The 14,142-nt window shown below is 45.8% G+C and overlaps 1 protein-coding gene and 1 long non-coding RNA gene across 3 annotated transcripts in view; one reads left to right on the forward strand and one right to left on the reverse strand.

Moving 5' to 3' along the window:
• Positions 1-1,222: 1,222 nt before the first annotated feature.
• LOC119524535 lies at positions 1,223-10,157 on the reverse strand. The gene is made up of 3 exons (XR_005214835.1): positions 10,055-10,157; positions 3,457-3,499; positions 1,223-2,206 (listed from the first exon to the last, which is right to left on the reverse strand). It is a non-coding gene; the product is annotated as an uncharacterized LOC119524535 (long non-coding RNA).
• A 721-nt stretch (positions 10,158-10,878) lies between these two features.
• Positions 10,879-14,142, forward strand: part of SUSD4 (sushi domain containing 4) — a 132,703-nt gene continuing 129,439 nt past the window's right edge. For both annotated transcript variants that reach the window (XR_005214831.1, XM_037823194.1), the window contains exons 1-2: positions 10,879-11,114; positions 11,703-11,876. Coding sequence is in view for 1 of the 2 variants with exons in the window: in XM_037823194.1 (XP_037679122.1) it covers positions 11,738-11,876 (139 nt within the window). In the remaining variant the exon portion in view is untranslated. The remainder of the gene's footprint in view (positions 11,115-11,702; positions 11,877-14,142) is intronic.

Genomic DNA, 14,142 nt, shown 5'->3' on the forward strand with positions numbered 1-14,142 from the left:
CCCCTTCTCAGCCTCATCTGGATTTCTATGTTCTGTTTGACACCTTCTATTTGAGTGACTTTTTCCTCCTTTGACTTCTTCTGTTTACCTTTTCTCTTTCCCATCCAGTGATTCTCTGAGGACCACTTATATTAAAATCACTGTAGGGGCATGGGGGTGTGTAATAGACAGCCTCCAAGGGGGTCCCTCATGATTTTCTCTCTTGCCGTCCTCCTGAACTCTCCTCCCACATTGAATAGGGCTCGTCTCTGTGCCTAACAGGATTTCATAGAAATGATGATTTTCACTTCTGAGGCTGGGTCAGAAAGGATACTGTGATCTCCACCTTGCTCTCCTGAATCACTCATTCTGGGGGAAGCCAGCTGCCATGTGGTGGGAACACTCACCCTGGAATCAGATCCTCAGCCCCAGTCAAGTCTTCAGATGACTGCAACCCAGCCAACAACTTGACCATGACCTCCCGAGAGACCCCGAGCCAGAGCCACCCAGCAAAGCCACTTCCAGATTCTTGATCCACAGAAATCATGAGATAAAGAATGTTTGTTGTTGTTTTAATATGTTAAACATATTCATAATGATAATGATAATGAAGATAATGAAGCAATCATACTCTGTAAATATCATGTTTCTAGACTCTACCCCAGGCCTACTAAATTTATTTCTCTGAGGAGGGGCCTAGGAACATGCATTATACCTCTGGGTGATTCTTTTACCTGCTACTGTTTGAGAACAATTGCCCTTTTTCTTTTTCACTCACTGCCCCTCCACCTTCCCTCCTTCCTTTCCTTCCTTCACCTACAGTAAAGTTCCAGAAATTCTTTCTTGGGTCTCTTCATCTTTTATTGTATACTTCCTGAGAAAGTGTGTCTTTAATGGACAGCACTGGAGCAACTTGTGGGTCCACTTCAACTCTGAACCTTCTCCAAAGCCCCCATACTCTAATTTCCAACTGTCTGCTAGATAGTTCCATATGGATTTCCCTCCAGAAACCCAAACTCAGCATGTTGAAAATTGAATTCCTTACAGTCTTTGCAAAAATCTTCTTTTCATTTGTGTTCCCTATTTTGGCTATTAGTATATAGCTTATGTTATCTTTGCATCTTCTTTCTCCCTCACCCTCAACAACATACCGGCCCCTGAGATCTGATGACTCCCCCTCCTCAGAGCCTCACCCCACTGCCACTGCTCTTGTCCCCACCTCATTACCTCTTACTTGGCCTGTTGCAATAGGCTCCCCATCATCTTTTCACCCTGCTCTTTCCCCACTGCCTCTTCCATTCCACCCTTCATTCTTCTTCATAGGCCAGTGTCTGAAAACACAACCAATCATGATACTTCCTTGCTCAAAAAACTTCAGTGGCTCCCCACTGTCTTTCGGATAAAGTTCAAACTCCTTTATGTGACATTTAAAATCCCTAATAGTATGGTCACATGTCATTCCACCTTTATTTCTGACAGCAACCACCCCCCCCCAACCCAAACACACATATCACATGTGATGGTTGAGTTGATGTGTCAGCTTGGCTGGGTTATGGTGTCCAGTTGTTCAGTCAAGCAAGTACTGGCAGATTATTACTGTGAGGAAATTTCATAGATTTAAATCATCAGTCAGATGATTGCATCTATGACTGATCACATTCACAATCAACAAAGAAGATTGCCTCAACAGTGATAGAAGTCTCACACAATCAGTTGAAGGCCTTAAAGGGAGAATTGATAATTTCAGCAGTCAGAAAGAAGAATGTCTATCTCTACTTCAGCCAGACAGCTTCTCCTGGGGAATTCATCAAAACCTTCAATGGAGTTCCCAGCTTATAGTCTGCCTTATGGATTCAGACTTGCGAATCCCCACAGTGATGAGAGCCAATTCCTACAATAAATCTAATAATATTTACATTATATGTCGTGTCAGTTCTGTTTCCCTGGAGAACCTTGACTAGTACACCATACACTCTAACCACAAGAGATTATCCATAATTTCCCAAACATGGCTTAAAGGTTTCTATATCTGTTCTCATGCTGTTACTAGCCCCAAACTTCTCTCCCTTGAAAAGGAAAAATCATAATATAAAGCCCATTGCAAAATTTACTCCTGATGTGATCTTCAGTGGTTGATGTAGTCTCTTCTGCACCCTTTCATCCAGTCCCCAAATCAGGTGTGGAGAACACAGGGTAGGGTATTGATCATCTGGTTATGTTGTTGACTCTGGAGAATGGAAGTGAAAAAAGCATTTTCAACTTCCTGTGGGTCTTCACCTGCTTTACCTACAATGGTTTTTGCTTCTGTGAAAAGACATATTAATTTATTTACTCACTGAGTCAATAAGCATTTATTAGCCCTGTCCTAGGAATAGTGGGGGATATAAAGATTAAGATCTAGTCCCTGCTCTTTGTCAACTTAGATATATCTAGTAGAACTGTAGTAATTGCAAAAGAAAGATACTAAAATATCAGGGTCTTTACAGGTTAAAGAAATCACTTCTAGGTTGGAGGGGTGGGGATCCCTGTACTGGAATGTAGCTCCAGAAGAACATTTTTGTCTTTTTTTGCTCATTTCTGTATTTTCAACACCTAGAGAAGAGTTTGCTACATAGTTGGTGCTCAATACCTATCTGTTGAATGAATGGGTGACAAAAAGGAGTTACATGTATAAGAAATGCATGTCTGAGTTTAAATCTGTGAGCTTCTTGAATGCTGAGATGAGGTCTATTTGCATTTTTATGGATTTGCATTATGTTCAGCACATCTCAGGCACTCAGCAAACACTAGATGTATGTTGAGTAAATGATTCCATGGCTGAGGTTTTTTTTCTTCCCACCCCTTTCTCTGGTGTCATTAAGCATTAACTGTCTTGAAGAAAATGTTTGTGCCAAGCTGACAGTAGTTTTAAAGGTAAAAAAGTCTTTAAGAAACTAAGTAGAAAAGGCAAGGTGAGAAGATGAGACACAATTAATGGGTCAGGAAAACAACATTTCTTGCGTAATTAATGATTGAAAGTGTTTCTGAAAGCACTGGGTTACCTTTACCTGGTCACCAACTGAAACAGAAAATTGGACTATAGGTGGTGACATTGTGAAACTTTCTCATTAGCAACATTTGTTTGATTTAATCCAAGAACCAAATATTGCTATATAAAGGCCAAAGCTTAAAGTTAATGAAAATTTATCCAATTCAAAATAAAATAAATAGGCTAAAGGACCAGAGAATATTTCTGCTTCTGTTCTCCACCCTCCCTCTTCCCCCAGCGATTTAAATTTAACTAGCTGAAATTATACCCCAAGTATCAGATAGTTATGCGAGGGTCTGAAGTGGCAACTATCTTTGCATATTGAAATTACTTGAGGATTGTTTTATTGAGAGTCTCATCCATTAAAAACCCCACTGGATGCAGAGTAAATTGTGAGGAAAGCATCAAAAGTGAGAGAACATGATGGTCCTTACCCTGAAGGAGCTTACCATCTTAGCAGGTGAAACAGGTAAGAAGAAAGCAACCCTTCCCCTGCAAAAAAGTCAAATAAATGTGTGAGTGGCTAGTTGCCCATTGAAATTTGAGCTTCCCTTCTCCCCCAGGAATAGAGTTGTTCCTGAGATGACATTTCCCAGCCATCTGTATGTGGCCATGTGACTAGTTAGCCATGTGACCCCATTCTTGCCAATGGAATGTGGACAGAAGAGATGTGGGCCACTTTCAGACCTGGTCCATACCCGTCTTCCCTTCCTTCCCCTATTTGTTGAAATGGCAAGGACCAAGGACCGTTGGAAATCATGTTTTGAAGATGACATAGTTGCCTTTTGACTGGGTCCTTGAATGACTGCAGTGGAGCAGACACCCCTCAACTCTCCTTGTCCTCACCTCCCCATTCCTGCCCCACCATCACTGAACCTGGACTATCCTAAGAGAGAGAAATAAACTTTCATTATGTCGGAGCCATTAGCCGTTTTGCTCTATTTGTTACAGAAGTTTAGCCTACACTAATTATTATAGGGAAACAACCAACTCACTGCCAAGGACATAGTATGAAATAAGGAAGCTTCCAGAGAGGGCACAGCTTCCCTGGAACACATGGTGGGTCACATCCAAGCACAGAGGAGGCCCTAGAGGGTTGATCTTTAATCAAATGGCCAAGTAGTTTAGCAATCTCCGTTACACCTCTTCCCTACCCTCTAAAGGGAAAGCCTTCAGCCAAAATGTGTCCAAGTGAAGACAGATGTCTGTCACCTCTATTTTCAAAAATATACCATCAGTGCTTGGAGTTATCAATGCCAACTTCATGTCATTAAGCTCCAGGTTCATTCCTGCCTTTTTTTCTCCTTCCATGTTTATCTTTTTTCTTTCCTGTCTTTTCTTGTGAATTCAGTTTTTAATTACCTGAGCATTACATGATAGTCTCCTCACTCCATGTGCTGGTTTGTATGTATTATGTTCCCCAAAATGCCATGTTCTTTGATGCAATCTTATGTGGGCAGACATATTGTTGATTAGGTCGGAAGCTATTGACTGAGTGTTTCCATGGAGATGTGACTCAATCAACTGTGGGTGAGACCTTTCATTGGATTATTTCCATGGAGGTGTTGCCCCACCCATTCAGGGTGGGGCTTTATTGGATCACTGGAGTACTTTGAAAAGAGCTACACAGGCCCAGATGCAGCTGCAGCCACGAGGGACACTTTGAAGAATGCACGGGAGCTGAGAGTGGAGCTGAAATGCAACCTAGGAGCAAGCAGATGCCAGTCACATGCCTTCCCAGCTGACAGAGGTTTCTTGGATGCCAAAAGTCTTTCTCCAGTGAAGGTACCTGATTGTTGATGGACACTTGGACACTTTATGGCCTTAAGACTGTAACTTTGTAACCAAATAAACCCTCTTTATAAAAGCAGTCCATTTCTGGTATTTTGCAAAATGGTAGCATTAGCAAACTGAACACCCCCCCAAATTTAATATCTTAGAAATAAAACTAAAGTATCCTTTGACCATCACAACCCAGCAATCTCATCTGCTCTCACCAACCTGAAGGTAACCCAACAGTCCGGTGTGAATCATTTCAGAACTTTGTGTGTGTGTGTTCACATAAATCCATAGAAAATCAATGGTATTGTTTTTCCATAAATCCCATCTTACTGTACATTTGTTCCACAATTTGTTTCTTTCACTCAACAGTGTTTCATAGCTATTGACCCCTCCATGTTCCTACATAGAAATCTATTTTATTCCTAATTGTTATATATTGTTCCATAGTATGACTATAACACAATTTATTTTGTCATTCCATTATTCAGATTGTTTCCAATTTCTCACCATTACAAAAAAAACCTGAAGTGAATATCCTTGGACCTGCTTCCTGAGCACTTACTACATGGTGGGCACTCTGCCAGGTGCTTTACCAATACAACCCCATTCAAGCCTGTCAACAGTTATATGAGATCTTCATTTAATGGATGAAGTGTCTGAGGCAAATGTGCCAGTGTTTCTTTAGGGGTAGATACTGAGAGGTTCAATTGCAGTAAGGGGTGAAATAATTTTTAATTTTAACCCTGTTAAATTACCCTCCTCTATAGTCGTAGCAATTTAGACTTCTACCAGCAGAATATGAGAATTCCCTTTTTCTGCTTCATCATCAAACATTTGACATTATCAGACTTTTATTTGTAGTTCATCTGATGGATGAAAATGGTGTCTGTTGTTTTAATTAGCATGCTCCAATTAATGAATGAGTTTGAGCACCTTTCATGGGCCAGTTGTGAGTAAGTTCATTCCTGGCTCCCTTATCCAGTATCCTCCCAGCCCTCCAGGGTCTTCAGACACAAGCTGAGCTTCCCTGCATGGATTTCCAAGTCCTTCTTGTTATGGCCCAAGTGCTTCTCAGAAGTTTTATCTTTTGTCATTCTAAATTCCAGTCTTGGTTTTAGACCTCTCCTCCTGGTCTTCGCACAGCCTGTTTCTTCTGCCTTGGAAACTTACTACATGTCTTCTCCCTTTTATTCCTCTTATACACACACACACTTTGAATAACATACACATTTGCCTCCAGGAGCCCTTCCAGCCCTTCCGTCTCCTATGTGCTTTCCAATCTTAGCACTTATCCCATAATACTGAAATTGCAGGTTGTTGTTGTTGTTTTAGTTAAACTCTTCTCTTAGATTATAAACTTGTTGAGGACACCATTCTTTGTTTTTGTATCCTCCCTAGCTAGGACAGTGAATAAACTATGTCAGGCACCCAATAAGTACTCTTTGGTTGGACAGAAGAATGGATGAAGGCATGAGTGAATGAGCACATTTATCCTTTTCTGCACTCCAGTCCCTGAAGTCTGTCTCCTCACTGAGCATGATGCTCCTCCATGGCAGAGGTCTTGGATGGTTCAGATGACACAAATGAAAGAGCTTTGAAAATTCTAGAACTTCATCCAACCACAGCATCCAGTACAAAGTGAGGCCCATGTTCTGGCAAGGTCTGGATTCATTAAATGGTTTGTGGTTCACTGTATGTTTTCTTGGATATGAGGAAACCAAAAGAGAAGAGAGAAGAAGGTCAACTGGTTTGTCTCTGATTTCCAGTGTCAGGGAGAGATTGGTGGGGATTCTCTCTTGTCCTTCTAATATTAACTAATGGATTCAGAAAATTAATTATTGATCATTCTGCTTTGTCTCAGACCCTGTGCTCAGCAATAGGTGGATGAAGTAGATAAGCACTGTTCTTGCTCTCAGAGAACTAACGATCATCTCTTCAGAGGCATGGGCAGGCAAGCACCTCATTATAATAGTCGGTGCTACATGTAATCATGGAGGAATGAATGAAAAGGTGTGGGGTGTGGTGAAGGCGCTTTACAGAGGTAACATTTAGGCATTGAGGTTTGAATAAGAATGTGAAGCAGAGGATCATCAAAGTGAGCCAGGGGCATCTAGGGCTTCAGGGGCATAGGAGCTGAGGGGTCCTCAGGATGGAGGAAGAAAGGGTCACAGGGGTACAGAGAGTGGTAAAGGGTGATTGATGTGATGCTAGACACAAATTCTTTTCAATCACTCCCTGCTCAAGTCCCATCATGTCCCCTCTCTGTTCACAAACTTTCAATGGCTTCTCTTCTCACTCTGAATAAAAGTCCTGTAAGGTCCATCTCAACTAGGCTTCCTTGAACTCTCTGACCTCATCCCCTCTGAACCTCCTTGTCATTCATTCCACTCCAGCCACATTGATCACCTTCCTGTTTCTCGTTTATGACGGGCTTTGCATTTTCTCTCCCCTTTGCCTGGAAATGCTCCTCCTCAGAAACCTGCATGGCTCACACCTTTATCTCCTACAGGTCTCTATTTAAAAGTCACCTCAGTGACTTTATTGAAAACCAAACCTGTCTTCTTGCACATGCACAGAACCTGTCATAGACTGCTAGTTTCCTGACCCCCTCCAAGCTATTCTTCTCTTCTTCTTGATCCAGGTGATCAAGCCCAATAAAGACTACATTTCCCAGCTTCTCTTGCAGCTAGGTAGGACTATGTGACTAGATTCTCACTAACAGAAGGAGATTGTTTGCTTTGGCCTTCCTTTCTTCACTACATTTCCTCAAGCTAGACCCCAGACATGCCAGTGACCCAGCTTCGACTACACAGATGAAAACAGCACCTTAGGGGAAGGCAGAATAATGAGCTAGAGAGACCCTGGCCCCTGCTTGACTCCGAGAAGCAGAGATACCCCACCACTCTAGAATGGTCAGACAGTTACATGAGAGAAACAAACTTCTATTTCAGTTACTGTATGTTTAGATCACTTTGTTATAATAACTACTTTTTCTCTGATTTATTTTTCTGCATAGCACTTAACACCATCTAACATACTAAATGTTTTACTTATTTTGTTTATCATCTGTCTTCTTTAACTAGAATGTAAGCTCCTCAAGGGCAGGGACTTTTGTGTCCTTGCTTACTATGGCATGCCCAGTACCCGGAACAGTGCCAGCTTCATAAAGGTGCTTATACAATATATTTGGAATGAGCTCTTACTGGCTACTGAAGTTTCTACCATAGAGCCTATGCCATGAAGAGTTTAGTAAATTTTGAAAAATAATCCTAGGATGTGTGGGGGTGGGTGGAGAGAGGGTGGGGGCATGGGAAGGGGAAAAAGAGTGGAGACAATGAGGAACTTAAGCTCTCTCTTCATGCACGGAGGGTACAGAGAATGGGGATGGAGGCAGAGGAGGGGGGGAGGTTCTTATCTCTTCAGAAAAGCCCCTTGGGCTCTCCTGTGTCTGGGAGGGGACTCTGAGTGCCCCTCTCCATTGGTATTGGACTTGAGAGAGGAAGATAGATAAAAGAAGTTGGTTTTATTTTCTTCCTCACTTAGTAAGAAGTATGCTATGTCTCCCCCCTGCCATCTACCAATGAATGCCATTCCTTCCTTTCCTCTTCTTGAAAACCATATGTATCAAAATATAGTTAAGATGACTTGTTTTGTTGTAGACTCTTTGAGGTGGAAGGTATTTACTGAAATAGCAGTGGAAAAATTATTAGGTGGAGGCAAATCGCCTTGGATTCAAGTGTGAGGCTTTCACTAGCTAGATGCTCTTAAGCAAACCGATCGATCTTTTGATCACCATCTGCATCTGTAAGATGAGTATAACCCTGGCTCTTTATTTTTCTTGTGAGATAATGTAGAAAATTAACAAAATGGTATTCTCTAACTTCCCCCTCAAATGCTTGTCTTCTTATGTTGCATTCATAGAAGCAAATTATTCAGAAAGTGCCAGTCCTGTTATGTGCTGGTCAGACTAATACATTGAAGAACACAGCCCCTTTCTGGACACCAACTTTGACTGTTAGGGATGGGAGTCATTGGGAAACTGGGTCACATCCAGAGAAAGGCCATAAGGCTGATAAGGAGTCCAGGCATTGCCACACTGAAGGGTGGCTATGTTTAATTTGAGAAGGGGAGAGTCAAGGGAACATGAAGGCATCTTCAAATGGAAGAAGTGCTGTCGTAAGGAAGAGGAATTCGATTTAGCTTTGTGAGCCGAGACAGGAGAGCCAGAATCAGTGGATGAAAGTTGCAGGGAGATAGATTTCAGTTCAATATGAAGAAGACCACTCTAAGAGAGCTGTTGGCAAATATAACAGGCTGCTTCAAGAAGTATTCAATGAGGCTGGGTGGCCACTTATTAGAAATGCCAGAGAGAGGACTCAAGCAAGAGAAAGGGTGTTTGGATCAGATAAACTTGGCTGTGCCTTTCAATCCTGACATCGTCTGTACAGATGGATTGTACTGCAGCTGAGGAACGGATTTCAATAGCACTTATATATATTTCTTATGATTTTAAGAATATGTGCATCAACAAATATGTTTGAGTTTTTGTTGACTTGGTGGCTATCAGAAAGGTTTCAGAAAACTTACTGAGAAAAAATGGAATAAATATTCAAACTGTGGAGGACAGTCATATGAGCTTGCAAATGTGAAAGAGTGCCCAACCAAGAATGTGGAACCCCAAAGTACAAGCTTTAGCAGGAACAAACTTGTGCTGGCCAAAAATCTTAAACTTATTCCATGCATAGCACCTATCTCAATTTTACAAGTTAGAAAATGCTGAGCTAGATTTATCTACTAAAAGCTAATCTGCCCTGAAAGAATTTAAAATTACTCCCAGTAAGAGTCAACACAGTGAAAGCTGTAATTTCCCAACTACCGTCAGTATGTGAAATTTTGGGAAAGCCAACAGAAACAAGAGATGATATGGAGGCAATATCAGAAACATGGTTTTCATATCCACAAATTGCTAAAGAATAATTGAGTGCCACTGGTTCTAAAGTGCTGCCTGCCCGCGCCACCTCATTAGCTCATACCCCTTAACCACCGTGGCTGGAACGTTGTCCCTTGGGGTGAGGCAGGTTCGGGAAGGCCAGTCTTGGGGAGGGACTGCGGGTGGCCAAAGCCTGTGGGAAAGTGACAAGGGCACTCGCTGCGGGACGAGCCCGGGCACCAGAAACTGCGCACAAAGGACAGCATCGGCAAGGCGAACCCTTTCCACTGGGGGCTGGAGAGCAAACACCCCCGAAACCCTGGGTTTCTACTCACGGCCCCAGAAGCCTCTCCTCCTCCCGGTTCACAGCCTTCCGCAGCCGCATGGATCATACCCGCCCCGGAACTCCCTTCCCCTCCAAGACTCGGAGGGGTCGGTGCCTCTCCAGCACGGGCCAAGAGTCCTCACGCACAACGCCAGCGTCTTGCAAAAGGGAAAATACCCAAGAGGGTGGGGGTAATGTCTCTCAGCCTCATTGTCATTCGGGCTCCGGGGGACCGCGCAAAGCCTTGGTGATGATGGTGGTGGTGGGGTGGAGAGTGTTACTGCCGGAAAAGAAGAGACTTTAGCAGCTGACAGCCCCTCCCGCCCCACTCAAGTTAACCCTGTTGTCGGTTGGGTCTTGGGGGTGGGGAATGGGGTCGGCGGCGCACTCTCGCCCCCATGGTTTGGATGGCCTCCGCGGCAGCAGCCTAAGACCGAGCCGCTCTCTCGCTCCGCGCCGCGCGCTGGTGGCATCAGAGGACTTGCGGAGACCGCGGCGGACACCGGGGCTCGAGCGCAGCCGGGACAAGGGGCCTTCGTCCGGCGCTTGGGAAGGGGCGTCGGGGCCGCGCATGTGTGCGAGAGCCGCCGCAAGGCGCCCCGCGTCCCGACAGGTGCAGGCGCGCGGGCTTCCCATTGGTCGCAGCGGCGGCGGGTCCTCTCCCCCTCCCCGCCCTCGTTGGTCCCCCTCCCCCTCGCCGCAGCGCTGGCTCTGTCGGCGGAGGCGCGTGCCCGCGCGCGCGCCCTGCGCCCCGCCCCCACCGCCGACCTCTTTCCGCGCCGCCGCCGCACGCTCGCGGGCTCAGGTACCGGGCACGCGGGCGCCTCCTCGGGGGCGCGCGGCCGGGCTGCTGTCCTCCCCCTGCACCCGCCGGCTCCCGGGAGCCTGGCGAGGGAGAGCGCGGGCGGGGGGAGCTGGAGCCGGGCGCCGCTGCTGCCGCCGCCGCCGCCGAGGCTTTCGTCTCGCTCGCTAGCGCAGCGGCGGCAGCAGAGGTCGCGCACAGATGCGGGTTAGACTGACGGGAGGAGGAGGCGGAGGAGGGAAGGAAGCTGCATGCATGAAACCCACAGGTAAGACCCAGAGCCCCGGAAGAGGCTTTCCATCCCGGGAAGGAGCGCTCAGGCCGGGGGTGGGGGTGGTGGTGGAGTTGCTCCCCAAGGGCGGAATTTTTTGACAGCGCAGAGAAATCTCATTGGAGACTCTGGCAATAGGACCCATCCCGATCCCAGGGAAAACCAGAGAAGTAGATAGGCAGATCTGTGCCACATTGTGAGATTCGTGAGTGAAATGTATAGGCCCAGCGAAAAGTGTTTCCTCAGCCTCGAGACGCTGGAAGGCTTTAGACTTTCCGATCGTGGTCGCAGGCGCTGAATTCCGGGGACCGGCGCAGAGCCCATGTGCGCTAACCCCTGCCCTCCCTCCCTCCCCTCCTCCATCCTTCCTGCACTCGCAGCATCCCCCGGCGGCCGTTACTCCGTGTACCCCGCTTGGAGGGGTGGGGGGATTTCGCCGTGGGAAAGGGGGCGGGGGCCGCGCGGGGGAGGACCGCGGATGGAGACCCGGAAGCCGAGGCGCGGGGCCCCAGAGCGGAGGAGGGGGAGCGTGGCCCCCGAGCTCCGGCAGCTCAGGATATTGTCGTGTTCCGCTCCTGGTTGCAGACTCTTGCAAGCCGGATGCCCTCTGTGGATGAAAGATGTATCATGGAATGAACCCGAGCAATGGAGATGGATTTTTAGAGCAGCAGCAGCAGCCTCAGTCCCCCCAGAGACTCTTGGCCGTGATCCTGTGGTTTCAGCTGGCGCTTTGCTTCGGCCCTGCACAGCTCACGGGCGGTGAGTGACCCCGCTGTGACCAAGAGGGCCCGGGACAGCCCGCACCCCACAGCCCGGGAGAGAGAGCTTCGCTGTCAGAACAGCCCTATCCCTACCCCCGCCCCCTCCATACACCTTCAGGAGTACCTGAGAATCCGAGGGCCCCTGGGTCCCAGCCTAAGACCACCCTCCAAAACCCCTGGAGTTCCCTGAAAATTCCTCTGTAGATCCTGCACAGATTCACACACCCACCTTCTGACCCGGGCTTCCCGCAAGCTGCCCAGCCTGGCTCCTCTAAAAGAAAGACAGTAAAGCATAATTCAGTTTGCTCGCTTTGACCAAGGGAGGAAAAAATAAAGAGGGGTGTATGTGTAGTTAACGTGTGTTTGTGTACCTCTGACTCTTGTCCATGCTCTCAGCAGACAGAGGCCAGGTTTCTGCCCCTGGATTTAGAAAATAGTTGCAACAATCACGTTTGCGAATGTAAAGGGTCTGGAAACATGGCCAGACTGGCTGAAGGCAGGTTTATTTGAAAGTTAACTTTCTCTTTATTTTCTCTTTCCTTGGGAGGTGGTATGTGCCAGCATGTCTGTGCATATTCGATGTGGGGAAAGGATGCAGAGATTTTCCTTCAGGTGTGTGTCTGGAAAACTGCTTTGCTTATCTAGGTATGATTTACAGGGGGAAAAAGTCAATTGCTCTTCTATGAAGTGGAAGTTAACTAAAACAAAATTGATAGCCTCAGTCTCCATAGACGTCTAATCTATAACGTATTTGGTTCTGTGGGAGGGGACTATCTTTTGGTTGTGGCAGAGGAAGACAGATGAAGTTCCTGTCTGAATTTCAGAGCTTTAGAGTGTCCCTGCCTCCAGTCCTCTTTGCTGTCTCTTACTGCTGTCCATTCCAAATTTTCTGTGAGGATTTGGTGACATGGATATATTAAATGACAGAATTATGTTTCTGAAGCTGGAATACTGTTAATATATAAATAAATTATAATTGGTTGAGAACAAGTATTGATCTATATAAAATAAACCCATTTTAGCATTTTAAAATATTGCTGTTTCAGAGAATTAGAAGGTGAAGATGGAAAAATTGAGTGACAAATGAGCAGAAGTGGAGGAGGGGAATAACAAGTTGGGTTTTAACGTAGAATAATCAATAACAGGCCTTTCACTTAAAGATCTGAAAGATGCCCAGAATATAAAGATGCTTGCTGTGATGTGTGTGACTGTCAGAATTAGTGAGAAAACAGTTGCTTTCGGTGGGGACCTTTTTTTTTTTTTTTAAACAAGGGGTAATGTTGGTGCTCTTTTTTTCACAGACATGTCTATGAGGCAGGTGTGGACATCCTCCTCATAGAGGATAGGTCAAGTGTTATACCAGGCCAGGCCCTGTGTGACCTGCCAGGGCCCTGGTCCTAGACTAACCTCTGTCCTGTCCTGGGCATTAATTAGCTCTGCATCACGGGTCAGTGGGCATGGGTGGGCAGGACAGTGTTGACTGTGGCTGGATTGCTTCCTCTGCTGTTCTCTTCTCTTGCCCCCCAGTTCTAGCTTTCATTCCCTCAAACCAGTTCCATGTGAGTTTCTATCCTTTTGGTCCATTTCTCCCACGTATTTATTTCTCCTGCATTATTTGATCAAGGTTCTTCCTCCTATGTCTTGACAGTTCTTATTTGACATGTGAGGTCTGAGAAAAGTCCTGCTGGATTTGAAGGGTGTGCTCTTAGTTCTGCCAGTTTGTGTGTTCGGTGCTTCCTCCTCAAGGATCTCGGAGCTCAGTGTCCAGCATGGCCCCTTTGGTCTCATGTCAGTCACTTGTGAGGTTCAGGCAGCACGCAGCCTTTGTCCCTCTCTTCCCACAGAGGAACATGTCAAGCAAAAAGATCCAGAGCCCTGAGGAGGAGGGTGGAAGTAAAGGTTGCCTGTCACCTCTCAGTTTCAAAGCCCTTTTTTAGGTATTCATACCCTGTAGAAAGGCTAGCCATCAGCTTTATTTAATTTTTGTTCAAACTCTTTCAGGCTGAGAGTATGATTTCTGGAAGAATAGTGATCATTTCAGAATTCCTCTGTGAATAAACAGTTTAGGTGGGGAAGGATGGTAGGGAATGTCCTATGGAGTCCATTATACAGAGACTTTCTTTCTTAGGAAATAAACCTTACCTAGAGTTTCCGAGATGGAGACTCTCCTTAGCAATCTCTAGACTTGTGCTTCTAAAACTTCAGTGTGCCTGTGAATCACCTGGGGAACTTGTTAAAATGCAGATTCTGATTCAGTTGGTCTG

This window comes from Choloepus didactylus, chromosome 2 (assembly GCF_015220235.1).
Source record: "Choloepus didactylus isolate mChoDid1 chromosome 2, mChoDid1.pri, whole genome shotgun sequence".
NCBI lineage: Eukaryota > Metazoa > Chordata > Mammalia > Pilosa > Megalonychidae > Choloepus > Choloepus didactylus.